This window comes from Mya arenaria, chromosome 2, assembly GCF_026914265.1.
Source record: "Mya arenaria isolate MELC-2E11 chromosome 2, ASM2691426v1".
Lineage (NCBI taxonomy): Eukaryota > Metazoa > Mollusca > Bivalvia > Myida > Myidae > Mya > Mya arenaria.
In genome coordinates this window covers 24,969,074-24,994,579 of record NC_069123.1, presented here as the reverse complement: position 1 = coordinate 24,994,579, position 25,506 = coordinate 24,969,074, and the positions used below count along the sequence as shown (strand labels likewise).

Here is a 25,506-nt window from a genome sequence, read left to right as displayed (position 1 = left end):
CCTTATCATATATTTAATAATGGTAGGAAGCCTGTGGCTTAATTTCTTAATATTTATTTAACTTGTTGTTGTTTTTTATCCTGACAGAAAGTCAACTGCCAATGTTGCCGTTTCAATCACAAGTGCCAATAATAATGCACCCATTTTTGAGCAAGCTAACTATGAAGTCGGGATCAGTGAAGCAACGCCATCTGGATCATTTGTCCTGCAAGTTAGGGTATGTTATGCTTAATGATCTGTTTGTAGCATTAAGATCATTTGTCCTGCAAGTAAGGGTAGGTTATGCTCAATGATCTGTTTGTAGCTTCAGGATCATTTGTCCCGCAAGTTAGGGTAGGTTATGCTCAATGATTTGTTTGTAGCATTAAGATCATTTGTCCTGCAAATTAGGGTAGATTATGCTTTATGATCGGTTTGTAGCATCAGGATCATTTGTCCTGCATGTTAGGGTAGGTTTTGCTCAATGATCTGTTTGTAGCATCAGGATGATTTGCCCTGCAAGTTAGGGTATGTTATGCTTAATGATTTGTTTGTAGCATCAGGATCATTTGTCATGCAAGTTAGGGTAGGTTATGCTCAATGATCTGTTTGTAGCATCAGGATCATTTGTCCTGCACGTTAGGGTATGTTATGCTCAATGATCTGTTTGTAGCATCAGGATCATTTGTCCTGCAAGTTAGGGTATGTTATGCTCAATGATTTGTTTGTAGCATCAGGATCATTTGTCCTGCAAGTTAGGGTATGTTATGCTCAATGATTTGTTTGTAGCATCAGGATCATTTGTCCTGCAAGTTAGGGTAGGTTATGCTTAATGATCTGTTTGTAGCATCAGGGTCATTTGTCCTGCAAGTTAGGGTATGTTATGCTTAATGATCTGTTTGTAGCATCAGGATCATTTGTCATGCAAGTTAGGGTAGGTTATGCTCAATGATTTGTTTGTAGCATCAGGATCATTTGTCCCGCAAGTTAGGGTAGGTACGCTCAATGATCTGTTTGATGCATTAGGATCATATGTCCTGCAAGTTAGGGTATGTTATGCTTAATGATCTGTTTGTAGCATCAGGATCATTTGTCCTGCAAGTTAGGGTATGTTATGCTTAATGATCTGTTTGTAGCATCAGGATCATTTGTCCTGCAAGTTAGGGTAGGTACACTCAATGATCTGTTTGATGCATTAGGATCATATGTCCTGCAAGTTAGGGTATGTTAAAGTTGTAAACTTTAATAAAGTTCTAAACAATTGGCACATGGGTGTGTCATGTTTAATGGAATATATATTATAAACACTTTTAAGGCTTTTTACAGTTCTTTTAGTGTAGAACATGTTTGACAGGATGTGTACAATTGCCAGTTTACCATTGAGACCTATTTCTGCTTGTTGTAGAACAAATGTTTTGAGATAAAAATATTTTTATTTTTTATTTTTTCAAGAATCTAATGATCTGCTCTGACAGTTTGCTTTGTAGTACAATTCACAAAGCTTGGGCCATTATTCAATATTTGTCTTGTCCTTTGACATGCCTCAGTGATTCTATTCAGCCTATTGGTCAGCTAAATATACAAGCCAATCAAAACACGTAGATTCTAATCTTAAACTTAAGTTCAATCTGAGTTGGTTTTTGAATATGGCCACTGTGTTCAGCTTTAATTTTTAATTATTATTTGCAGTATAAGCACTTACTCAATCATAAAATCTATTTTGCATCAGACTATACATAATCTCTATTTGCAGGCAACAGACATTGAAGACTCAAGCCTGACGTACAACCTGGTACCTGGCTCGATCGGAAATGTCAACGGGAAGTTCCAACTTAGAACCCAAAACAGGTATTCATATAAAAACTATACTTTCTTTGAGCACCAGTAGTTAAGACCAGAGAAATGAAACCATATCCAAAAGCTGTTGGACCACTCTAGATTTTGAAGGGTGCAAAAAAATCAGGCCACTTGGAATTTCGCAGTCAGACCATGTAAACATTGCAGCCCAGGTTATAATGTATTGTTCATTTCAGTGGTGTGATAGCTGTGGCTGGAGGGGTAGGAACTTATCCGCTGGATTACGAGACTCAACAGCAATATGTCTTCACCATGGAAGCGGTCGATTCCACATCCAGGGTATGATTAATGAGTTATCCTGTTTTGTCTTGAAAATATTTAATTACTGCGCCAATTTCTTGAAGATGACCTATATATATATATATATATTTGTATTAAGCTTTTCTTTTCTTATAGTTAAATTTTCAATTCAAAAATATTTTTTTTTGTACTTATCTCTAATATAAGTTTCTTTAATATTTTCTAAAGCTTCATGAAATTGAATGTTACGAAATTTAAAAAACAAAAACAAATTGGTTTGGCAAATGATTTTCATTTTTAAAAAAGTATATGATTGGTATAAAATGTTTTGAAGAAGGTTGATTTCCTGGATAAATATATATCAATACTCAATGATTGTTTAGAAATATATCTATATATGAATATTTTCTTTCACAAACAAATACAGACTGGGACTGCAACAGTTACCATCAACATCCTCAATGCTAACGACAACTCACCTATTTTCACCACCCCCAACAACAACGCCATCGTGTACTCTGTAGATGAAGGCTTAACGACAACATTTACCCCTGCCGTCGCAGTAAGTTCGGCTCACCGAATTCAGTTGCACAGCTGGTTTTGTTCTATTCATTTTTTTCTAGTAAAAATGAACTTTTTTTATGATTTTTTTTTAAATTTAATGCCAGATTTACATCACATTACATTTTGAACTAGTCAGACAAAGATAATTGCAATAATTGCCATGACGCCATAGCACATGATGACCCTGATATTAATGTTTATAACTGTTTGACCAATGGTGAGTGATAACCTTAGAGTATCAAATGCATATGGACCTAGATTCAATATACTTTTATAAAGTAGGTAGTTATCGAAGACATTCGTAGTCAATTTAAGCGTCCTCATTGGTTATGTAGAAATTGAGTGTATTTTATTCCTAATCCATTCAAGATAATCTATGTGATTGTTGTATAAATTTACATTAAGTGATACACAGTTAAAACTTGCTATGTTGAAGCCGTTGGATCCTTAGAAAAAAAATCAAGATAACAAATATTCGATACAACCAAAATACAAAACATGTCAAACTGAACCCAAAAATATTTGAAAAAAGTTTGACATAACCGGAACATGAAGATAACAGTTTGACATAGCGAGTTTCGACTGTATCATTGCTTTGTTGCGAGTCTAAATAAATTGGAATGTAAATTAAAAATATGACATTAACATGAGACTCCTAACAAAATTAAAACTGTCATAAAAAAAATTGTTAAGAAAATTTATGCTTGAAAGCATGTATAAAAATGATATAACTTTGACACAAATTTGTAGGCTGTTGATGCTGAACCACACACCATAAACAAAACTGATACTGTCATAGAAAAATCCAATCAAGAAAATTTATGCTTGAAAGCATGTATAAAAATGATATAACTTTGACACAAATTTGTAGGCTGTGGATGCTGATGGAGACACCATCTCCTACTCCCTGAGAAATCATGACTCAGTCAGGTAAAACATTATGAACAATTACATTCTGTAAACCAATTTAGCCTTTAGTTTGTTTGGTTTGTTTTAGTCAAAGATATCTATTGGAGCTAAAACCAGTTATGCTGGTCATAATTCAAAAGCTGTCTTAGAATTTCACATGAACTTGCTTGAAGTTTATTATATCATTCTAAGGCATGGCTAGCGACAGCGTCACACTTTTATTTCCAATCTATAACTTTTGAATGAAGCGTTGGAGAGTCTTTTACTCCGTAGGCATATCAGTCATGGACTAAAGATGACCCCTTATGTAAATAGGTGTTAGTACGACAAAGGTCAAGGTTATTTTTTTATCTTTTGATGAGCTACATATTTAACCTGTGGAATTGTAGTGAAGATTAACCAATGGCCACTTGTCAATCATACTGTCAGCTGACCAAGAATAGGATTATATTTCATAAAGGAATAAAAGAACATTGTAACATTTTTCAGTGGATAAACTGGAAAACCTCTGCCAAGAAATCTCAACAAGTTAAAATAATTTCTTAAGCAAATACTAATAATAATGTCTACTCTTTAAGTATTGCAAATAACCTGTTTATTTTTTTTTTGCAAACTAGATTTACAATCAACTCTGCCTCTGGAGCGATCAGCAATTTGCAGCCTCTCGACTACGAAACCCGGAATCAGTACATATTCTCTGTTGTTGCCACCGACAACGGCTTTCCATCTCGTTCAGCTGTGGTCTCTGTGACTGTGAATGTTAACGACCTTGACGACAATATTCCCATATTTGACCAATCGTACACAGGCTACATTCTGGAGGGCGTGGTCACCACGGTAACCCAAGAAGGAACCAACGTGCCTTTGAGAGTTATAGTAAGTGTACAAATAGTAAAATGAGTTTTTTAGTGGATTAGGATGTATTGGTATTCAGTAAAACATACATTTTAGGCATATAATTCTTGTAATGACTTCAATAATAATTTCATGAAACTATATTGGTGATAATGCCTTTTGATGTGTTAAATAATGTTTTCTCTGTTTTTACCTATTTTTTATGCTAAACATGTGAAAAACAATTGCGTCATTGTGTTTATCTCTTTTAGGCAATTGATGCTGACCCGAACCCCCAAATAACATACAGTTTCGAGGCCAACAATAATGACTTCTCAATCAATCCAAGCTCGGGCACAATCAGCTCGTCTCGACAGCTCAATTATGAGGACCAAAGGTCCTTCACTTTCTATGTGACAACTACGCAGGGAGCTAATTCTATTGGCACTGTTCCAAACGCGAGGGCCTTTGTGACCGTTAATATTATTGTAAGTTTCATTGTTTTTCTTATGGCCTTTTATGTTGAATCTTTTGTCATTGAATTATCATTGTTTATTTCTGGGTTTTCTTACTGAAGTTGTGAATTCATTTGTCATTGAATTATCATTGTTTATTTCTGGGTTTTCTTACTGAAGTTGTGAATTCATTTGTCATTGAATTATCATTGTTTATTTCTGGGTTTTCTTACTGAAGTTGTGAATTCATTTGTCATTGAATTATCATTGTTTATTTCTGGGTTTTCTTACTGAAGTTGTGAATTCATTTGTCATTGAATTATCATTGTTTATTTCTGGGTTTTCTTACTGAAGTTGTGAATTCATTTGTCATTGAATTATCATTGTTTATTTCTGGGTTTTCTTACTGAAGTTGTAAATTCATTTGTCATTGAATTATCATTGTTTATTTCTGAGTTTTCTTACTAAAGTAGTAAATTTATTTGTCATTGAATTATAATTACGTATATTTCTGGGTTATCTGATTGAAGTAGAGAATTGTTTTATAATTGTATATTTCTGGGTTTTGTTGGTAACAATAGCTTCTATATTTTATTAGCTTTTTCACAATCAAGATAAAACAACTAGAATAAGAATTTTAATTAAGTATCCTAAATATTAAAGTAAATACAGAAACTTAAGGAAAAGAAAGCAATATTGTATTAAAAAGCAAAATAAACATGCTTACCATTCTTACCTACCTTTCTCAGGATGTGAATGACAACCGACCATCGATCTCGGTGAACCAGAATGAGCAGACAATTCCTGAAGACTTTGTTTCATACCAAGTCAGTCAGGGAGCATCCACAGATCTTGCGTTTGTCTTCTCGGGAAGTGACCTTGATGCCCCGGTACATCTTAAATATGAATACTTATACTTGTAGAGATAAATTTTGTGGCATTGTGAATATGATAGAAGTTTTATTTTTGTTTTAAGGTTAAATATTGAAAATTATCGAGCTAAATTGATAAACAAAAAACTTAATTCTCAGTATATGAATATCTGCTGTTGAAATTTGAAGTGTCAGATCATGTACAGATCAAATAGTATTCGAATTGATTATAATATATGTTACTCAGAATTTAATGCAATGTCCTGTGTCGTGAGAACCATTCCCTTATAGGAAAACCTGTTTTTAGAGTTTCAAACAGTTTTAAACAAATATTATTGCTATAAAAATTTGTTATATTTCTACAAAGCCAAAATGCTAAACATTTTTTTCAGAACACTGCTAACAGCCGTATCTCATACTCAATTGCGTCTGTTCGTGAGGTTGGTTCAAATACGGCAGTCACAAATGACATGTTCCGGATGTACGACCCTTTGACGGGCACCATCACTGCTATCAGGACTTTTGCTGACAGGGGTGCTACTGGATATGATGTACGTATAATGCACTTGGTATAGGTTATACATCATGTATAAACATTTTTTTTTTCTCAAGGGTGTAGGAATTATTTTTTGTTTAATTTGTAAAACATGAAATATAACCTACTTATAGTTATTTATGGAAACTCAGATGAGTAAATCATTAAGTATGACCTCATCTCTGCCAAATAAATGAATTAAATATTATCACGTACGCCAATTATCAGAATTAAGTGCAAGTAATAATTGGCTATGATTAGCTTGTTTGAAGCAGTGAACTTTTATACATTTTGCAGTCGATTCTTTTTATCAATTTAAATATAACAAACCTGATTCTTAACTAAAATATTTCCCCTGGATATTTTTTATATTAGACATTATATTACATATTAATATGTCTCAATTTCTGTCAAAATTGATTAATCAAAGATTATGGTTTTCATGAAATATAAGGGTTTCATTTTATGCTTTTTGATGAAATATGGAGTTTAATCAGTGAAATAACAACAGTCAAAATATCAAATTGGTATTTTCACTGCAAACTAAAGAGTGAAAATATCAACTTTACGAACTACTTTTAAATCAAGTGTATTATCTTTCCCTGATCAGAACCAAGCACATCACCTTTGAACCAGTAAATGTTGCCAAAAGAAATAATGTCATATTTCAAATTAAAAATTTGATGTTATATCATCAAATATCTTTTCAAAATGTATACTTTGTAGTAAGAACTTCACAGAAAATTAACATAGCAAAAAGATGATTTTGTTTTTTACCCAACCAATGTCATAAAGTGTCAACAACTTAGAGGTGTCTTTATTCTTTATCTGGAAACTACTCAACATCAAGCGAATCAGACTGATCTCTGACAGTGAGGGTTGATTAAATATCCATGTATGATGAAACAAACTCTTGAACTGTTTTAAAGCCAATGTATATATACATTTGTTTTCTTTACTCGTTCGGCCTTTACTATATTTCATTCATTTAATGGTGAATAGTGCCCTCCTCCATTTATAAATGCTTTTGTGCATTAATGGTTATTATTTGTAACATAGATGCATTTATTAAAATTCATGTGATTATACTTGACCAAGAGTGGTTTAAATGTTCATAAGATTTTGGCACTAAAAACTAGTAAATATAAAAACTAGTAAATATAAAACCATTGAAAAACTATTTATCAAAAAAACAGAAATAGAAATTGACAGCTACATCATCAGCTGTCCCGAATTTCTCATTTAATTTCACTCATGATCAAAGAAAAGCTGCATTTTCTATGACACTCGGGGAAAAAATATACAATTTTGCACTGAAATAAACAAATATTCTCTAAAAAATATACTGGAAATGAAAAAATAAATTTATTTCAGATTTTGGTACGTGGCACGGACAGTGGTACACCACAGCAAACGGACACAAGCAATCTGAGTGTGCGAGTGTTAATTCAAAGAAATAATCAGCCAACAACAAACCCGGTCTTCCAAGGCAGTGTTGACATTGACCACAATGAGCCCATCAACAACGTCATATACACATTCTCGGCTACCGATTCTGATGATGTAAGTATATGGTGTAAAGAATGATTGAATCTATTGGATAAAATGTGTGTCCCTTGCAAAATCCCTTAAAATTTCCTATTCAACATCTATTACTATTATATTTTTAAATTTGGTAAATGGAACAGGCTATATTTTTCTTTTAACGAGCGAAAAATAATTTTATGTTTGATTCAGGTACTTTATTTTACCCCATGTTAATACCCACGAAGAGAAATGAATCGGTTCATAAAGGCCTGGAAGCTTAAAAACAATTTTAACTTCATGTCCAAATTAAAAATTAATATATAAATAAATTGAATTGCTATAAAATATTTCAGGAACGTTTTGGTACCCTCCGTGACCAATTAACCGGAGAGGCAGACGCTACTCCATACTTCAGTTTCCAACGTTCAATTGCTATCCCCAATGAGGTTCAAGTGGTTGTGCAGCAAACTCTCCGTAATGATGTTAACGCTGCCCTTCAGTACAGGGTACGTCTAATTTTTAGAGTTTTAACTCTGCAGAGTGCAGCACAGTTCTGTCCTTCAGTTCTGTTGCACCATTCCGTCCTCATGGACCTTGGCTTATGTAAGCACTTTTTTACAAAATTGAGTGTTTTTGGGCCAATTGTTCAGAACTTTGTCTAAGTTAACAACGCTGTTAACAACAAAGTTGTTGTCTTTCAAATCTTTACTGTGTAGGACATTTCATGGATACAAATGTACACTTATGATCTGCAGTATTTCTGACAAGATTTGAGATAACTTTTTCAGTTGTACTTGTTTTATTTAAATATATGAGCCCCATCATCAAGTATTTAAAATTTACAATTTAACAATGATGCAATTAATCATATTAAATTCAGAGCAATCAAATATTGTTATCAAATGTATGTATTTTTTTGTATTCTTTGACTATAGATACATGGAACATTTGCAAATTTGGAAGCTGAGGGCTCAAATTGACCTAAACACAATTGCGAGCATTTAAGTCTGATAGAATTTGCCCTTTTATCTCTCTCAGCCGTCCCCTTTTTCTTCCGTACCAAACCCTTTACAATTCAGGCTTAAACCCTTATTTCTTTGTAATCAATAAGTGGTTAAAAAAACACTGTTAAACATGTTGATGAATGACCCCTGTTTTATTTCTTATAATAATGTTTATAAAGTATTGCTGCATCACACTATATAGACATATGTGTGTAGTTTACAATTTCTGTTTTGTAGAGTTCCTTTTTTAATTTGTTGACATTTAAAATTCATCTATAAAGTTTAAGTAGGATTAAAAAGACATACTAGATAAACTGTATATATAATTAGGTGAATTACCCATTTAAATAATTTTGGAAAAAAAGGAACATTTTTAGAAAGAATGACATATATATGGTGCATTAAAGCTAACGTCATTCCGAGTAAGATGATTTGTTTTGTGTCATAAGTGTGACTAAACTTTGACAAAATTGTTCCAAATTTATAAATCCAAAATTGTATCAATATTATTTTTTTCCATCAGCTTGTGTTCACATTCACGGATGGAGGCTATGGAAGTGTTCAGAAGACAACCGAATTTGTTTTGACGGTTAACGTTGCCAGAAACCTAAATGACCCAAGGTGGCTGACCACACCCCAAAACCCTGTCCAGATATCTGAGAATCTTCAGCTTGAGGTGCCTGTCGCCACTCTGCAAATACAGGATGCAGATCAACTTGTAAGTTTGATTTTTACTGTATTAAGAAAAATAGGTTGTGCTTAATGCTTTTTTTTTACATGCACAATGTGTAATTTGTAGTTTCTAGGGATGGCAATGAGTAGTGAAATTGGTATTCGAGACCTTCGGTTATTTTCGGAAGAGACCTGTTCATGTCCTATGTATGTGGGTCACCATGATATTGGCCATTTCCATCTGTGTTTTTCTTCCTTAAATAAGTGTCAACTTTCGCACTACATCAGAAAGATTAATGAAAGAAAAACAATATTGTTTCATTCATTTAATTTGTGGTTTGCCCTTTTTATTTCATTTTATTCTACAAATATAGAAATTTCAAAATAATTTACATGTCCAAAAATTCAAGTCATGAAATCAGCATATGAGCGGCACTCATTGATAATAAACTGAGCAAAAATAATGCTAGACGGAAGCTTCTGTCCTTTAAAAAACTGGTCATTATTTGCTGGGGCTCCTCTGGCTGCTTCGTTGGAGTTGTTTAGGATTCATGTTTCATCCACAGATGGTTGAACATGATTTTAGTCCTTCAATTATAGGGTAACTCTACACCACACAATGTGCCTGTACATTTACACATCTTGCTGACGGCTGCTCGTTTGAGGAAAAATATTGACTTGACTCTATGAAATACTATTTACTATTTACCTCATTTATATGGATAATTCTTAATTTAAGACTTCCACCAATCAATAATGATGATTATTGCAAAAATACGCACATTAACTGATCAATGATCATAATTTTCGCATCATCGTGTATTTTTGTGTGAAAAGTCATCAATTGATAAACAATAGAATTAGAAAAACTTTGCTAATTGACATCAGTGCAAATTGCAATTTGTGGCCCTTAGTTAACAGCTTGTATAATCTCACAACATTTGTCATTAACTTGAATAGGGACAATAATGCCGGGATTAGAGGTTCAGTACATTGTGTCTTGTTTTGTCAGAACAGGTGCATCATCTGTATGTCGATTGATATCATGTATTTAGGCCAGAGTTTTTATATCTTTAGATTTACGGGAGCGCCGTACCTAAATATTGCAAAACCCAAATAAAAATAAAATTCATTTTCGTAGTTTTATTTTTATTTTTTCCGACGAACGTTGTTCCAATGTTAAGAAGAAAATAAAATTAGTGTTCTATAACCCATATCTCAGAACCAACTGGTGTATTAATTGTCATTCATTATCGGTCTTTTTACTGCACAAACCACGTAAACCAGTCGGAAATACGCGGGGAAACAGAACAGGTACCCGTTACCATAACAACGTCCTGTCAAAAGTAAAAGTAGTTAATGTCATACCCCTTATTTCTCGCAATTTCTGCAGCTATATTGAAAGGTTTTACCACAAAGACGTTCCGATGTTTATGTTTCTTTATTTAAATCAAACCGGGGAGAACTTAAAGCGTGTTTATTGTGATTTTTTTTGTAGATTCAGTATGTTGTTCGCGATTCGTGGAATGATTGCGCAACTTCCGGGCAAAAAAAGAAGACAGAAATTCGTGGGTTGTATTGTCCATTAAAAGTCATTGGCGCACGTCGTATATTAACAAGAATGAATTGGATTACAGCGCAAAAATGTATAGCTTCTGACAAACATAAACTGCAAAATGATATCGTGTTCATCATAGTCAAAATGGATATTTTTTTCTAAATTTGACTCTGAGGAGCATTGAACACACTGCTTCACGATCACATATATGAAGAGAAAAACACAAGGTATCGTGATACGTTCGTATTTGTTAATTAGTTTAATAATGATCTAGAATTTAAACCGTTAAAGAATACTGAAAATGATGTAATAATAACATAGTGTGTGTTTCCGATAAGACAGAAAAAAATCTGAACATAAGATATTTGGCAGTCAGTGCAAGAAGTTATACTGATCGGTTGCTCATTGCCAACGGGCATAGCTGGAATAGGAAGGATGTTGTTCAGGACTGATTCTAAAATCAGTTCTTAGACCCGGTTTTTTGAAACATATAACACTTGTCAAATTTATCTCAATGCTCCCGAATTTTCTTGGGTGAAGTACATAAATGTAGATTTTGAATGTCTGTGTATCCGTAAGCCCTGTCAAACTTCGAAGTGAGGAGGAATTTCCATCAGGGCTTGGACTTTATTTGGTAATATTTTCTATATAAAAACCACATCACGGTAAATTGTCACGGTGCTAATTCGTTAAAGACAGAAAAAACACATTTGACCTCCTTTAATACCGTGTCTGAAACTTTGTTCAATGTTTGAATACTTCACAATGGAAAGGATATGCTAATATTGTGGGCAAAAGGTTAGAAATGGCCATTTTAATTTCTTTATTACACTGACATGTTTCATAAAATCTATGGGTTGATAATATATGCACCACATATGCATAGATGCATTCGAACAAATATATACAACTAATTTCAATAAGCGTTTGAACTGACAGTGTTGACTGTTGAGGTCAATATTTTCAGTCTTCAAAAGGAACTTTTAATTATGCTTTTGAAACTTTATGGTGATCTTTCACCCTTTGTTCAGCCTATGAAATAGCTGACCCAAGTTAGGTTTGTTTTGTCTTCATGATATAAGAAGGTTTAAAAAATAAAAAAAATCGGAGAAAAATCTATTTTATTTTTATTTATTTCTCCTTCGGGACATTTTATGCATTTTATTTTTATTTTTATTTCCTCCTCCTTACCCAACTTTTTAAAAAATCTCCCGTAAATCTAAAGATAAAAAACTCTGGCCTTAGTGAACTTTAAATTAAAACTGCTTTTTGTTTTTTATCCGAATACGTGATAGTTAGGTAGTATTTGAGTACTTGGGCGATTGAATGAGTACCCGAGTACTCGGGTAATTGTTGCCATCCCTTGTTGTGATATATAATAATATGAAAAACGTTTATAGAAAGGATTTTTTTTTTCCAAATCAGCGTAATTTATAAAAGGTTGTCGCAAAACATGAAATAAGACTTGATAACGTTATGACTATATTATGATTATTTTGACAGGCGCCGCATAACCTTATGGACTGTGGGATATCAGGTGATGCAAATGCTCTTCAATACTTCCGCACAGAAACAGACAATAACCTTGACCGATGCCTCGTCTACATGAAGCGGTCTCCAGCCAGTAACAGAAATCTTGATACCTTCACTGTAAGATATTTAGCATTAGAGATCTATCACATTGGGTCGATTGTTCAGAACATGATCTTCATCTTTGTTTACTTTCAAATCTTAATTTCTCTCATGGACATCTTTGAGATTTGCAGTATTTTTTTTAACACATTTTGAGACAACAGTTTTTCTGTTATTGCTGTGCTTGTTTTATTAAAAAATATCAACACTTCTCAAAAAAGTTCACCTTGCCATACTGTTAACAACATTGTTCAATTAAAACAACGTCCTGAACAATTGACCCATTCACTCCGTTTCTGAAAGATTTTTCGTTTCAGCGGTCTAAAGCTTTAAATAGAATCATGGATCCTCTACTGCGGTATTTAGCATCAGGTCAAATGACTTCTTTTCTGTAAAACATAAAATGTAGCTTCAAAGTGTTTCATTGGCTAGTTTTTATAAACCTTACACATTCTTCAATCAAATGACTCCTTTTAGTAAAACATTAAATGTAGCTTCAAAGACTTTTAAACCTCTCGAAACATTTCAATGTGAGTATATGTGAGTATAGAAAACAAGTTTTTCTCGTAATATATGTATATATATGGCAACATAATAAATTTCACCATAAATAATGAAGCATACCTGCTAAGTGATTGCGGCATCACTAGCCGCACACAACTACCTGCTATTTAAGCCAAAATAAATATAATTATTTTCAGAAACAATTCTGTATTAAATATTCAGCATTTTGAAATACTTGCTATTTAACAATGGTTTGAATCCTATCGACTTGATTTGCTTCCTTAAAAAGCTTTTTCACTGTTTTTAAACAGGCATGTATTTGATAACTTTTCAGGCCACAATGACCTTGACCGATCGTGGAGAGCCAACACCAAGACGAGGAAACGACCTAGTTGTTAACTTTGAGATTATCAGAAACGATGATCCACCATTGTTCTTCAACCTTGACTCTGGCGTATATAGGGCAACCATAAATGAAAACTCGCCTGTCGGCACTTCTGTAAAAATTGTCAATGCTAGAGATAGCTCACCACAGGTATGGGTTTGTTCAACTATTAATCATTTAGAATAGACTTGACCATTTCCCTTAGTCTGTGTTTAGGATGGAAATGTCTGTGTACTAATATGAACACTTTTTAAACACAAATGTACATGTATGTTATTTAATGAAAAAAAAAAAAAATGATCATATTTTCAATGTTTGTTTATGTTTTTCTTTCAGCCTGAAAACAGTCAAGTTACATATGAAATCATTGGAGATGATAACGCTCTCAGTATTTTCCGCATTTCTGATCAGCCTACCACCGAAAATGGTGCTGCAGTTGTTGACGGTTTTGTTCAAACACAGGCCGTTCTTACCACCGAGGGTACTGATGTTTACACAGTAAGTTGAAACAAAATCATTATTGATAAAAAGAGTGTTGAATAGTCAGTGGCTTATCTTTAACAATAATTAATATTGCCAACATGTTTATGGAAAAAGCATTTAGATAGTGTGTTTTAACGTAATTAACCTTTAAAAACCCAAACTATCTTTATTTCACCTACCACTAGTTTCTGATCTTTTCATTGGATTAAAGGTCACATGGTGACCCACTATTTTTCTACAGTGGGTCAGTAAAGTCAATAGTCAACAAAAATGGCCACCATTCATCCATTCTTTTATTATAGTTTTAACATTTTTGCTCGTGAGAGGTGGTCGATGAAATAAATTATTTGTTCTGTTACTGACCCACTACGAAAAAATGGGGGGTCTGTTTAATTTATAGGGGGACTCGGCTTGTCTCACCCCCATTTTCCATAGTGAGTCAGTAATAGACCAAATAACTAATAATATCTGACTTTAAAATAATAATCCAATAATGACCTGCTAGTTAGGTATTCACTAATGTCTGGGGACTTTAAAAGTTTCAGAATTAGGCTCAGAAAACTGAATTCTTAAATGTTTTTAAATATCTATGATACAATTAATTTTGACAAAAGATGTGTGTCTGATTGTACAACAGACAATTTGTAACTGATATAGCAATTTTTACAATCTTTGCTCTTATATTAGTATTTCTTTTACAAAATTAAAAGTTTGGCTTTTTAAATTTTAGTCTGAGTCTTAATCTCAAGACAATGAATATTGGTGATTATAATGTACCATTTTTACCCAAATCAATTAACATTAATTGAAACCACACATTTAATATTAACACCTCAACTTCCATTCCTTAAATGAACTGCCATTCAGCAATTGTGAATATTAACTGATGAATGCAGCATCTTCAGATCTGTTCAGATTGTGAATCATCACTTATTAATTTACACTTAAATTGAAAACTGTTTATCTTGTTATTGTTTGTATTGTGTCAGCAGGTCTCGGATCAATTAAATCAAAGTGATAAGTCTCTATACACTGCTTTTATACCCCAATAATGACATAAATCCCGGAATTCATTCCTTAATTAAATAACACTGGCCTAAAAGTAAACTCGCTTTCTGCAGGTAAGAATCATTGCAACGGACAATGGTATGGTTGCTAGAACAGCTACCGCGTTTCTCTACGTGACCATAGACCGTAACCTGCAAACTCCAGCCTTCGTTCCGGCGTCACTTTCTACAAGCGTTGCCGTTACCGAGGACATTCCCCTCAACAGGTTGATTCAGACTCTCACAGGAACGGACACTGATCGATTTGCACCAAACAATGAGATCGCATGCCGATTTGCGACTGGTTCTGACGGTCAAACATTCTTTGGAGTTCGTGCCATTGACAACAACCAGTGTGAGGTTTACCTTCGCAGTGACTTGAGAGATGGTTCACAGAATACTTACATTGTAAGTGCTTTCGGTATAACTGGTAGCATTACACCATTTCATGAAAAATCACTAGAGAAAATCTATGTACAAAAACATGATTTTATTTATAAAAAATAAATCCTTTTCTTGCATGATCTGAAAAGCAATGATCTATCAAACTTTTAAAGGAACTTTAGATGATAAGTTATCAATGATAACCATTGTGTTCTATAATAATACCTTTAAATCAATGAATTTTTTGTTGCCGTTGCAAATCCAAATTTGGCATTTTGCCAAAGCTTAAACTTCTATAAAATATAATTTAATTTCTTGAACTCATGAAAGAACAACAACAGCAACAACAGCAACATCAGCAACAACAGCAACAACAGCAATAATAATTGCACTTGTAATGTAAACAGGCATTACATAATTTAATTATTTTAGTTTATCACTGTAATAGTGAATTGAGACTTGCCGACCATTGCACTGCAGTGTTAAAAGAAAGGGTAAATTTTGTGGCCTTCAACAAAATTAATGCCAAGGGGATTGAATTAACAGTGTAGCAACTAGCTGTTACTATTTGGTTTTTCATTAGCATATAATTACTAGTAGGATATTTTTATGAAATAAATTATCTATATTATTGTTTACAGCTGAGCTTAGAAATTTATGATCTTGGAGCTGGACCACTTGTCAACAACCAAAGAGCCACAGTGACAGTTACAATATACAAAAACAGGGCACCTTCATTCACGGAACAACCCAGAACATGGACAATAGATGAGGATAGCGCCGCTAACACCGTTTTCCATACTGTGACTTATCAGGATCCTGATTCTTCTGTAAGTTTAAAGTTTATGACTTGTTTAATCATCAATCTGTTTATACTTATTTTTTTATACCTTTGGTAATAAAAATATTTGTTTAAACTCTCCCTCTGAAGGAGTTTTGATATTTTCTCAATAGATAATTACCAAATGCTTTGTCATTTTTTTAATTCCAATTAAAATTAACAGTTGAGTTGATTGTTGCTAACCATTAAATTATCATGTATTTCTAGGTCACAGCTATTGCCCCGAAATTCTCCATTCTTAACTTCAATATCCGGTCCCCAGCAGCTGCTAACAATTTCTTCCAAGTTACTGACCAGGGTAACGGCGTTCTAAGTGTGTCAACTATTAGAAGCCTTGTTGAGCGAAATAATCCATCTCGTGTCAACACATGGGATGTAAGCATGCCTTTTCTAGCTTGTCTAATTTTTGTACGGCCTGCAATGCATGGCCAACACATAGTGATCATTTTGTCCAAGTCCTTGTCGGCGTTACATCATCGGCATCTTACTTATGTTTCTGATTTGTAAATTTTGTGTATGGTCTTCATACTCAATAGGCAATTTAGTCATTGCCCGGTACATGACCCAGGAGGTCAAAGCTCAATGGTTGTCAAGTTAGCGCAGTGGTTAGTGCACTCACTTTTCACCTAAGCGTCCTGCGTTTGATTCCTGGCCTGGGTGCATGTGAGTTTGGTTTGTGGTCACCATGCCGGACAAGTGGGTTTTCTCTGGGTACTCCGGTTTTCCCCATAAAACTAGACCACACTCTCGTGCAGTTGTAAAATAAATAAGTTTAAACTAAAGCTCAACGTCATATTTTAAAAATATAAATGACAGGCAGTCCCGAAAGGTCGCGAAGCAGTCATTTAGTTTTAGTGCAGCTGTCATTGGTATTACTTTCAGCATTTTAAGTCTTGATAGCTTTTATTGCTAAATAACGTATCTTATCCAATGTCGATGCAATGGTAAACATAAAGTAAAAATGAGTATGGTATACAATAACTATCACTTAAGCACAGTTTTAAACATTTACAGTCACTTGAGTGAAAAATATATAAAATTACCATTTCTCTATTTTTTCAGCTTGTTCTGCAAGTGACAGATGATGGAGGAATGATGGGTTTTTACGAGCTGAAGGTGGTCATCCAGCGTAACCTAAATGCTCCTCAGATGACTGACGCTACCCTCTCGGCAGTCATACTCGAAAACTTATCAGCTGGGTCTAATATCGGCACACCTGTGCAGGCAACAGACGATGACACAACGGTAGAGATATGACATTTTTACCTTTAATACTGTTAAATTTATAGTTTTTGTGTTTTGATTTTTTGAATATTTAGTTTGTTTGATTAAATGTTTTATTGATCCTTTTTTTAGCTGCATACTTTGATAATCAATCAATACAGAAAAAAAAATGTATTTTGGATCAAGTAGGTTTTGATAGAAATTGTTTCTTTTTATGAAGTCATAAAAAGTTTATTCAATTTTTCTTTAATAAAACAGAAATGTTATTCTTTTTATCGTCAGAAAAGACCTAAAATGTTTGCCTAAAAACTACATAATATTTCACTTTTAACTAGTCTTTAAGTATTTGCTTATTTGCCATGTAATGCCTTAAGATTGATTGTTTCCTGTTGATATGCTTCAGTCCCCGTACAATTCTGTGTCATTCTTCATCGCTTCCGGAGCCGGGTCATACTTTGCCATTGTTGCTGAAACTGGCCAAGTTTACCTCAGCAGGAAGATCAGTGGAGTCAATGCTGTAGATACTCCTTACGTTGTAAGTAAAATGCTCGTTATTACAATTTTTATTTGTTGTTTTAAACTCATTTGTTTCTGAAGATAGGAAACAAAATGTTTTAGCCTTGGTTTTGTTGGCCTCGGTTGCTGCTTCATTGGGATTGTTAATGTGTGAAACCTTCATCCTTTACCCTAGCTCAAAAAATGTATTTAAATCAGAGCCCAGATACCCTTTTTCTGGTGCTCTGCTGCCTTCCACTATACCCAGGAAATAAATTTGCGGGTGATTTGTATCAGCTATAGCCTGTTTTCACCATCAAGCTTAAATTAATATATATCAACTTAACAATGGAATATGGTTATGCTATTCCACAGCTGACCATAAGGGCACGAGATAATGGTGAACCATCCTTGACCTCGACAACCAGTACCCAATACACGATCAACGTCCTCGTTGACCTGTTTTCCCCGCAAATAACCAATATTGACCCGAATGCGGGCACCGACGTCCCTCTGGCATTGAACTCGGGAATTAACACTGAGGTTTTCAGAGTTACCGCCACAGACGATGATGATGCGGTTCAAAGAGTAAGTTATGTTAAATTTATTTATGATGTTCTGCAGAAGATGAAATTGATAAGAATTTGAAACTTTGTTTACAAGTTTTGTCAAGATACATGCATTGTACATGTAAACTCTTAATATGCGCAAAAATATTATATTGTACGATAGTTAATCTAAGGACTGGGTAGCTTTTCTGCAATGTTTTGGGTAACAGTTAGCTTAGGGGATATTATAATGATTAATTTCAGTGTGAAATAATGAGAATTAGTGGCGGATGTTTATCTTGTCACTAAAGGCCTACTCATAAAAAACCCAAACATGTCGTAAGATATTGCTCTTTGTTTTCAGCCACCTTTCCACTTCCTTTTCTACAAAATTGAGTCTGGAACGGGCAGCTCTGTGTTCAGAATTAGGCGTGTTCTTAATACGAACACCAACCAGTATGAAGGTGTTGTAGAACTTGCCAATACTCTTACTGGTGGTCTGTCGGAATACAGTGTAAGTCTAGGTTTCAAAAGATGCAGTTTATGATTGAACTTTAATTTTTGATTTATTGATCTAGCATAATCAGTAAAGGCTTGAACATTATTCGAGACATCTGCAGTTTGAAACATCATGTAAGAGCATTATAAAAACTAAATTTTTTACATATATCTTTTAAAGAAGGGCTCTAGGAATGCAATTTTTGTAGTGCATTTTTTTCAATTAGTAGTGTTAAGCAATTACAGAGAGACATAGATATCAAGAAGAAAATCAAAAGTGATGTCTTAACATGCAATAGTCTTTACAAAACAGAAGCTTATTTTGCATTCTATTTTTCCAGTTGGTAATCTCTGCGTGTGACGGAGGCGATCCAGCAAGGTGCACGTACAGCGTGCTGAAATTCCAGGTGGACAGTAACCTATTCCAGCCTGTGCTTACACGACCTGAGCAAACTTTAAATTATCGCGACTCTATTACAATCAGAGAGGATTTGGATTTGAATGCAGAGATTTACACTCTGAGTGGGACGGATGCCGACAGCACCGTGAGTTTTTGTTTAACGCTGTACTGTATGTGTCTAATAAATAAAGCTCTTCTTCGGCCCTATTTGCAAGTTTCAAGAACTACAGCCAGTATAAAAAAATAACAACAAAATTTGCGGAAATAAATTAAATAACTCCTTGGCATTCAAAGGCAGCCGAGCGCAAATGCATGTATAAAGTTACCATATTAAAACACCATTTAGTGGTGAACTTCCTTGCACTGTACATGTGGTCACAAACCCAGTGCTTAAATTGAAAGAATTAAAGTTGCAAACTGACTTGACAAAAATGTAAATTTAATCAAAAGTCTAACCACATTCTATTTTTGAAAAGGAAATGCTACATGAACAGTATCAATTAATACCAAATATATTTAAAAATAAATTATTTCTATCTTACCCTCTGTTATTTTTGTATATTTTTGGGATATTTGTAAAATAAGATTGACTGTAAGGCTGACAAAGACATTTGCACAGATATAAGATTATTCAAGTCACAGCTATGATTCTTCAATAAAACTTAAATTATACTGTGAGTTTTAGATTTTTTGTGTTTTGTACTTTATTTAAATGATTGATAATCCAATATATTTATTGATTTGTAAATAAATTATGATATACTCAAGGAAAATATTATAGGATAGTGCAGAGTAGTTCGAACTTAAACTGGTTGTACATATCTAGGTTTTAAATGTTAAAAGTATTTTAGTATACCTATACTTAATTACAAGCAATCAAAAAAATTCAGAGCCCGTACAACCAAGTGCGTTTTGAGTTTGTCAACCCAACTGCAGAAGACACGAAACAGCAGTTTTTGATTGTTAACAACGAGGCTACAAACCAGGGTGAGATCCAGCTGAAGAAGTTGTTGCTGAACGGACCTGATACGCCATATATAGTATGTTCATGAACTTCACAATGAGTACAAATTATAGTCTTTTTCCCTGAAAAACCTATTTTAGCTGGATTTTGCTTGATTACCAACTATAAAGCTTATCCATTTAGTAGTGATTGTCTGAATAACAATTTTATTGTCTTAAATCCAAATATTTGTTATTTCATATGCGTCAACATATATGTCTTATCAGCAAAAAAGTCTAATATCGCTAAATTTTATAATTTTTTGATAAATTTGTTTCTAATTCTGATAAAAAAAAATACCTACGGTTATTAAAGCATTTTTTATTTTTATTTTTAATGCTTTGATGACTTACAATGACATTGTATAATTCCTGTCCAAGCTGCATGATTTTTGTCAATTTATTTAAAGCCCAGGGTTCACATTACAAAAGGAATCACAAGAGATTGTTTACATAATTTAAGTATAAAACTGATATATTTCTTGGAAACTATATTCTTTAAAAAGGTATTTTTATAATTCAATTATAGATTATTCATTTAGCTGACATATGCTACCTATGGACAAAAACAGTAGAAAATTGTTGAATTTAAGCAAAAGAAGGTGCTTTTGTAATAAGGCCCAAGATTGTATGTTTTTTTTTGTTTTTTCTCACCATTTTTTTTTTTCATAACAGCTCTACGTTCAAGCCGTTGATGGTGGTAACTTAAGATCTGCGGCAACTGGAACCATAACAATCACAATCAACCGCAATCAGTTCCCACCTGTATGGGTCAACTCAAACACACACAACTACCCTTATTCCACAACAATCAACTACCAGAGATCCTTCCCATCTGAGATAATGCAAGTCAGCGCCATAGATAACCGAGATGTCTTCAATATTGTTGGCTACAAATTTAGCACGGATAGTCTAACTCGTAAATATTTTGAAATTGATGGCCAGGGCAGGGTTCGCCTTATCGGTAATCTCGAGAATGCAGAAGTCTCAACAAAGACCCAATTCAACGTAAGTTTTTCATGTTACATGCAATTCAACGTAAGTTTTTTCTGTGTTATCCGGGTTTTTTATCCATTATTTGTTACGAGCAAGTCCTTGAATCTGTACACTTAGAATGTTATACTTTAAATAAAAGTTTCAATTTGATCTTCATTATAACCTGATTTTTATGCTTTTTCATGATATATTTAAAACATTATATAGGGGTTAATGATAACTTGCTGCTCACCACATGTCATAATATCCAAAATATATAGATTATTGCCTGAGGGCCCACTTATGTATGTGTTATAATAACACTGAGTATTTCCTGACCAAAATTGCGTAATATGGCAAAAAATCACATAGAGGCAACAAAAGCTACCAATTTTCTTACTTCATTTATTTGCAATTGCTTACAATTGAAGTTGTAATGTGTTGAGGCCTTGTCGTTTTCCATTTTGAGTCATTAATTTTAACACTACTTTCAGATTCTGACCATTGCTTACGACAATGGGTTGCCGAGTCCACTCACCAATGAGACGAATATTGTCATCAATGTGAATAGGAACATGTTTGCTCCATCATTTGCGGTGACAAATCCAGCACAAGAAAGAATTCCTGAGACAACGAGTTATGGAACTGCTGTCACCATGGTTACCGCCACTGACCTTGATCAGGAGGTATAACTGTGAAAAACTTTGTAATGGAATATAAGTGTAACAGCATCTATCCACAAACATGTAGTTACTTTAAAATCATTATAAAGTTAATAAACTGCTTTGAATGTACGGTAGATTATGTGCTTTTTTCCTCAAAATGCTTTCCAACAAACTTTCATTTTTGCTAATTAATCAATTTATGGTAGAATTTTGTTGAACGTATAATCTTAAGCTCATCAAATATTCATTTAAACCTTTGAAACCTCTTTATCTTTTAGGCCATAGTTTGCTTTATAAATTTGGTTTATTATGCAGGGAAATATGTTTTTATGTCATTTGTGTATCCTTTCAGAGTCCATACAAGGATGTGTACTATGAACTTGTTGGTACCAACAACTACTTCAGTGTAAATCGCGAGTCGGGTGAAATCGCTGTAAAAGCTGATCTACAGATGGATCCTGCTAGGACACAGATTTACACGGTAAGTTCATCTTATAGTAGTGTGTAACCTTTGACACATTATAATGTAAGTTGATTTTACATTAGTGAGTTACCTAAAGTTTATTCATAAAAATACAAAATACGTGGCTGAGACGCAGATTTGATCTTATACATGTAGTACTGTGTAACCTTCGTTGTACTGTGCATTCATATAGTGACTTTATTTAATGTTTACACAATTTTGCCTTTGTTTAATTTTTTTTTTGTTTTGTTGTTAAATAATTGTGGTCTTAATTATTTTAACAGGCTCCAATTTCTTTCTTTTTTCAGAAGAATAATTATTGATAGATCTTAGAAATGGAAATCAGATTCAACTCTTAACAATATATCGAAAATGTCAATGAATTATTGATAAAACATATTCTTTTCCCACATTTCAGCTCATCATTCGGGCCTATGATGGTGTAGGACTATCATCTACAAACACGGCAACCGTGAACATTCAGTGCTACAGAAACCTGAATGTCCCAGAATTCCTTGGTTCCATGACAATCACAATCAATGAGAACCAACCGAGTGGGAGTTCAATCTACACATTCACAGTTGATGATGACGACATTGATCGACCATTTGGTGCACAGGACCTGACAGTAACAACGCTCGGGGACCGTTTGGCGACCCAGTATTTCTCGCTCAATCCTGCCAATCTGGAGCTCTCTGTTGCCCAGAATCTTCAGTCAAGAGACCAGGATGTGTATTATGTATGTGCTTAATTTCTTTATTTATTTATTTTTGTAGAAATATTTAGACCATATGGTATTCTTATTTATGTGATTATTGTAACTCTAATTTTGTAAAATGACATTGGCTATAATTATGTTTATGTCGATCTTATTATACATGTGTTAGATATGCACAAATATGCTTTCCTGTGTCTTTTGCTAATGACTTGTTATATAGCTGTGCCATTATTAAAATGTTGATAAAAAATGTTTCTTCAAATCGTCTGATATTTGGTTGTATAAAATAACTTTTTGTTTGTTTTTTCAGTATCGTGTAAAGGTCCAAGATGGAGGAAGCCCGCCGCTGACTGCAACAACAGTTTTGACAATAAATATAATACAGAATCTTAACAACCCAGTGTTCAATGCCGACCCATGCTTGGTTAGCGTATCTGAGGAATTTCCCACTGGCACACAAGTGTTGGACACAGTGACAGCTACTGATAGTGATGCCAAGGTACGGCAGTGATGGGAGGAACATTATATAAAGTTTTTTAATTTCCTTGTATTGGAGTCTAAAATTTCAGTTGCAACTTTTTGTTATACAGAGCTTTTTTTAAGATGTTTTTGTGAAGCCGTTATTTGCTATATGCTCTATGCATAAAGGTTTTTATTTTTTGCAATTTGAACTTACAGCTTCCCTATTGACTATTACATTTTTGGCGGTCATTAAGGTGAAAAAAAGGTGTTTTCGTTTTTTCACACAATGACTAAAGCAATCTGTTATATTTTTTTGCAGGTTGCCTTCAACACAGTTGAATATTTCCTGACCTCGAACAACAATGACCATGATTACTTCTACATTGAAAAGGCCCAGGTGTCTGGAGTCGGCAATATTTACCTGAAGAAAAGCTTTATGTCGGATGTCCAGAGAAAGACCACTTACACAGTAGGCTAATAACTGATACATTTAAACCTTTTTGAGAACACCGCCTTGCATCCTTATTTTCTTGCCATAAATAACTGAGCTGAATAAACCTTACAAAAGTGAATAAACAATGGTGTATTACTTTTTATTTATTCATATTTCATTTTTCTTGAAGTTGAGTGATTGTTGTGGCAAGAATATCTGAGTGCCAGATATGCTGAAGGGTTGTCATTTATTGTATAGTGCAGTTTTAAAGACATCATGTGTTACGAATAATACTGAAAATGAATTCTTTGTATGAATTACTATTAATCAGATTTTTAATATTGTTAGATGAAAGATTTTGAATAAACTCATTTCATAACTTTGTTTTACAGTTCCAAGTGCAAGCCACTGATGGGGAAAAGCAAGCTCTCCTTTCCAAAACGTGCACATTCACTGTCAACAGGAACAACCAACAGGGCCCGACCTTTGATGCCCAAAACTACGAGACCACTATTGACGAAACCCATACTGTCAACACCCAGACCGTTTTCAATTTGAATGCTACGGATCCTGATCCTGCTTCGGTAGTTGTCTTTTTGAATCTTTTCGGTTGGCAATCGGTTTGTTTAAAATACCCAGGGATGTGATTTGTTCGCAGATTTTATGTTAGGCTTGATTGGTAATGAGTTGTAGAATTATCAATGTATTTGATTGCTTTTTCATCTCTTACAGTCTGTGTTCGGCACTCTGACATACGAGTTGATCGGTGATGACGAAGCCCAGAGATTTTACCGCATCGACAACACTGGTATCATTACCCTATTCAGCAGCGTTCGGGATGAAAACACCATGGTGTACTATGTAAGTAGAATATGTTATCTCCATTTTGAGAAATTGAGGGATGAGAGGTGTCTAGTGGTAAAGCTGCCCACCTTTTACCCAGGAGGTTTCAGGTTTGATCTTGACCATGGATTCTTTCTCAGTTCCTCTCAAAGTGGACACCAGTACTGGCTTCAACCTGGGAAAAAGACTTGAGCCTGATCATTCATGTTATCAGCTATTGTCACAATGAAGCTCAAAGACATTAGTGTAAATTCAATAGGCGTATGAAGCTTGCATCTGTAGATTGGTTGCAATTATTTTTGTTGGACCTCGATCATGACAGTGTTAAGATATACATACACATTGATTTCTCAAACTTTCAGATAGATTATTATACATCCATAATTTGCCTGCCTTTTATACCTATATTGCAAGCATTACAATGAAAGGGCTCGGAAATGATCAAATAAAGCAAAAAAGTGTAGAAAAATGAATATACTTGCACTGCAAAAATAATGTG

General features: G+C 33.9%; 1 protein-coding gene across 1 annotated transcript in view; it reads left to right on the top strand.

The window, feature by feature from the left end:
- The window catches only part of LOC128245673 (uncharacterized), a 115,775-nt gene that overhangs the window by 12,520 nt on the left and 77,749 nt on the right, over positions 1–25,506 (top strand). The window contains exons 16-47 of the mRNA XM_052963894.1: positions 88–217; positions 1,733–1,827; positions 2,013–2,115; positions 2,504–2,638; positions 3,512–3,570; positions 4,167–4,425; positions 4,656–4,871; positions 5,588–5,728; positions 6,103–6,261; positions 7,620–7,808; positions 8,126–8,278; positions 9,300–9,494; positions 12,510–12,656; positions 13,477–13,677; positions 13,864–14,025; positions 15,132–15,464; positions 16,082–16,270; positions 16,489–16,656; positions 17,344–17,526; positions 17,909–18,040; positions 18,376–18,588; positions 18,913–19,062; positions 19,388–19,591; positions 20,337–20,486; positions 21,124–21,456; positions 21,918–22,109; positions 22,441–22,569; positions 22,970–23,290; positions 23,580–23,768; positions 24,051–24,200; positions 24,557–24,748; positions 24,897–25,025. Coding sequence (XP_052819854.1) covers positions 88–217; positions 1,733–1,827; positions 2,013–2,115; positions 2,504–2,638; positions 3,512–3,570; positions 4,167–4,425; positions 4,656–4,871; positions 5,588–5,728; positions 6,103–6,261; positions 7,620–7,808; positions 8,126–8,278; positions 9,300–9,494; positions 12,510–12,656; positions 13,477–13,677; positions 13,864–14,025; positions 15,132–15,464; positions 16,082–16,270; positions 16,489–16,656; positions 17,344–17,526; positions 17,909–18,040; positions 18,376–18,588; positions 18,913–19,062; positions 19,388–19,591; positions 20,337–20,486; positions 21,124–21,456; positions 21,918–22,109; positions 22,441–22,569; positions 22,970–23,290; positions 23,580–23,768; positions 24,051–24,200; positions 24,557–24,748; positions 24,897–25,025 — 5,701 coding nt within the window. The remainder of the gene's footprint in view (positions 1–87; positions 218–1,732; positions 1,828–2,012; positions 2,116–2,503; positions 2,639–3,511; positions 3,571–4,166; positions 4,426–4,655; positions 4,872–5,587; positions 5,729–6,102; positions 6,262–7,619; positions 7,809–8,125; positions 8,279–9,299; positions 9,495–12,509; positions 12,657–13,476; positions 13,678–13,863; positions 14,026–15,131; positions 15,465–16,081; positions 16,271–16,488; positions 16,657–17,343; positions 17,527–17,908; positions 18,041–18,375; positions 18,589–18,912; positions 19,063–19,387; positions 19,592–20,336; positions 20,487–21,123; positions 21,457–21,917; positions 22,110–22,440; positions 22,570–22,969; positions 23,291–23,579; positions 23,769–24,050; positions 24,201–24,556; positions 24,749–24,896; positions 25,026–25,506) is intronic.